The 3248-nt window shown below is 38.0% G+C and overlaps 1 protein-coding gene across 1 annotated transcript in view; it reads right to left on the bottom strand.

Moving 5' to 3' along the window:
• The window catches only part of AGAP1 (ArfGAP with GTPase domain, ankyrin repeat and PH domain 1), a gene marked incomplete at its 5' end in the record, with an annotated part of 301279 nt that overhangs the window by 62514 nt on the left and 235517 nt on the right, over positions 1–3248 (bottom strand). The window contains one exon of the mRNA XM_025214080.1: positions 1034–1188. Coding sequence (XP_025069865.1) covers positions 1034–1188 — 155 coding nt within the window. The remainder of the gene's footprint in view (positions 1–1033; positions 1189–3248) is intronic.

Below are 3248 nucleotides of genomic sequence, written 5' to 3'. Positions count from 1 at the left end.
TCTTTCCTGCCTATGCAGGGGGTCGGACTCGATGATCTATTGAGGTCCCTTCCAACCCTAACATCTATGAATCTATAAGGTCCCTTCCGACCCTACTTCTATGAATAATGAAGTAGACCAAGTCAACATGAACAATGTAAAAAGACCTTTCAGTTTGTGGAGTTTCTTTCAAAACCAAGAAGTTCAAGAACTGCAAACGATTAAGCTCTCCCCAGAAAGAAACTGGGATTTGGGAGATAGAGATTTAAAAAACAGCTAAAGTAAGGAGAAAAAATTACTTTTGCCATATATGAATGTGTTGTGATGTGGTACCTGTTCCATGGCACCACTTTTGCTTCCTGATTATTTTCCCATTAGCTTGTCTAAAACAAAACAACTAAGAACGAATTAATATTAATTAACGGAAAGAAAAACTTCACAGCAGTGTCACCAAAACAGGACTTGGACAATAGAGGAATAATTGACCATTGCTTCTTAAATGTGTACGCTCTGATTGTAAGTGAGAGTGCTCTTGGTCTGGGGGATGGATAAGACTGAATGTTGTTACTATTAGGCAAACTAGGGCATTTAATGGAATACTACTTTGCACAAGCACAGGAGCTGTCAGTACAGACATGACTTTTAAATAAGTTGCTATTTTCACAGGCACAAGCCCTTAAACAGCTCTTTTACAGACCAGCTCTGAAACAAAGTTTGGACTGACAGAAGCGGATAAAATGTATAACTACCCATAAATTAGTTAAAAAAGTTAATGATTCATCTGAAATTATAAAAATGAGGAGAAAAATACCTGATAGGTTCACGTTATATTAAACATGAAAGCAAAAATATAAAAAGGGTATAAAATAAGTTGCATTAAATTGTTTCCAAGACACACATGTTTGCATTGTTTACTCTTCTCAGTACTTTGTGTCTAAAGAGTACAAAGCCCTCACAATACATGCTTTCCTCTTTCTTACATTATCTAGATCCTGATTTCTCTTTAACGATCTAGGAGCCTTGCTTAATTCCAGTATCATGTTATACACCTTACCTTATTCTTGCTGCTCTCACATGACTGTAGACTGGCCAGTATCTGACTCTCTATGGCTTGCACCCATGCATCTCTTTCTTCATATGTGGTTGCTTCAAAGTGCCAAGTCTGGCCAGTGAGGGACACAATGATAAACTCAAAGTTTTCCTCTTGTTCTGAAAAAGAGGTGGAAGAGCACTTTTAATTAAAGCAGCAATTAGCCATTAATACCGCCTTTTATTAGAACAGCATCTATACGGTTCTACGAGCCAATGTAGGTTTGAATATACATCCAAATGCTCACAAAAAAGCAATCTTTGTCAGAATATGCCTCAAGAAAACCCTTGTTTTGATTGTTTCTGACTTCATAGTATCACTTCATGCACTTGAAGTATATACTAATTCAGGGAAATATGCACATTTTACAGAAAATATTTCTTTATTTCTCCAGTTTTCAGAGTAAGTAAGGCTTGAGGACCTATCTAATGTAAGTTTTTCCTATTTATCAAAGTATCCTTCTGGGTAAATATTCCACAGAATAAAAAAAATGACAGCACAAATGGTCCAGTATAATTTCCCATAGTTCTTCAGTGTTTTGTATATACACTGCATGATACATTAATTTAAGAGTGTTTATTGTATGTAGGAGCTCAAATATATTGCATTGCAACACAAAATGAACATTAGTTCAAAATTTTCTGCTCATGAGTTTTTAGCAACTAGAAGAACAGGGAAAATAACATGAGAAGCTAGTGAAAGGGGGTCAATGAATTATGTTCCTATAGCCTTTGAAAAAAAACAACAACTTGGCCCAAGGAACACAATTTAAGGAAGTATCAGCAGAATTGTAGGAAAAGGAACTCTGATTTCAAATACACTTGGTACACCAAAGTCAAATATAAAAGAAAGTTCAAAGAAGCTGAAATAGAGATAATCAAGTTGGTAAAGAAAGAACAGAATAATAAGACTATACAGTTTGGCTGAACATCAAATATAATAGCTTTTAGTTATAAAAGCACTTGCCTGCTAATGACTTATACATTTAGAACCATGGAACACTTGCATTATTTCGTCATCCATAAACATGTAACAGTAAATGATAAAATCTTAAGTCTATTTAAATGCAGCAGTCTTGCTCACTGGGAGTCATTCTTTTGACCTATGGGACAAACACTTTTCCCTATTAAACCTGAATTCCAATTTTCAGGCAAACGATTTTCCTGATACAAAATGGCAGAAATTCATCAGAGCTCTGTTGACTAAAAACTCCTGATATTTTGGTGTTTTATTGAACTTTTAAAGATGTTTACATCCATTCTCAAAGAAACTACCTGGCCCGGACAGGTCAGGCAGAACTAGGCTCAAAAAAGAAACCTCCCAAACACTGGACAAGAAGATGCCTTCTCTAGCTTAAGTCAATTCTGAGGTACAACCTGGAAATGGACATGGGAAGGAAATGCAAATACAGAGGGTTAATTTTATTTTGTGGTAAATCGGGATGCCTCAAGTTGTCCCTTTAAATAAAACATGGAAAACACTGGCTTCCTGCAAAGGCTTTAGAAAGCCATGCCTTGTTGCCAATCTTGTTTCTGTAACAAGCCACATCAGTGAATTATGAAGGGCCCCAACTTTGTGATTCACTGGTTAGACATCAAGATATTACTAAGTGCCTTTAAGAATGAGCTTGACAAATTTATTAAACATATTATCTTATGTGGCTATTTGTGATACCAAGATACTGGATTTGATGATCCAGATATTCCTTCTGGGCTCACACGCTGTACAGTGCCCTCGACATGTTACATCTGTTGCAGGATATATGCGATTATTCTGTAACGTGCCATGTGTTGAAGGAATTTGTTCTAAAAAACACTGGTGGATCTGCCACAAAGAAGTTGTTGTTTAAATAGCAACTTCTTTGTCATGCTGCGACAAACTAGATGTGTGGCCAAGGAGAGAAACCTCCACAATCCCACAGTGCTCTCCTCTTCCTCCCTCCTTCTCAGGGGACAGAGGGAGAGCAGCTAGCTCCCTGACAGCCCACCCAGGGGCATGCTATCATGGAGGTCTGCAAGTTGCCCTGTCCTGGCTGCCACTTTGAGCTGCTGGCAGGAGCTGCCCAGGAAGAAAAACGAGCACTCCATGCTCTGTTGGGCTGCTTGCTTGGGGCACCAACAGCTGAAATGCTAGTTATTGGCATTCTCAGTTCCCGGGCTGCAGTCACACTTCAAATGTC

Source organism: Alligator sinensis, unplaced genomic scaffold (assembly GCF_000455745.1).
Source record: "Alligator sinensis unplaced genomic scaffold, ASM45574v1 scaffold205_2, whole genome shotgun sequence".
Classification (NCBI taxonomy): domain Eukaryota; kingdom Metazoa; phylum Chordata; order Crocodylia; family Alligatoridae; genus Alligator; species Alligator sinensis.
This window is presented reverse-complemented; position numbering and strand designations above follow the sequence as displayed.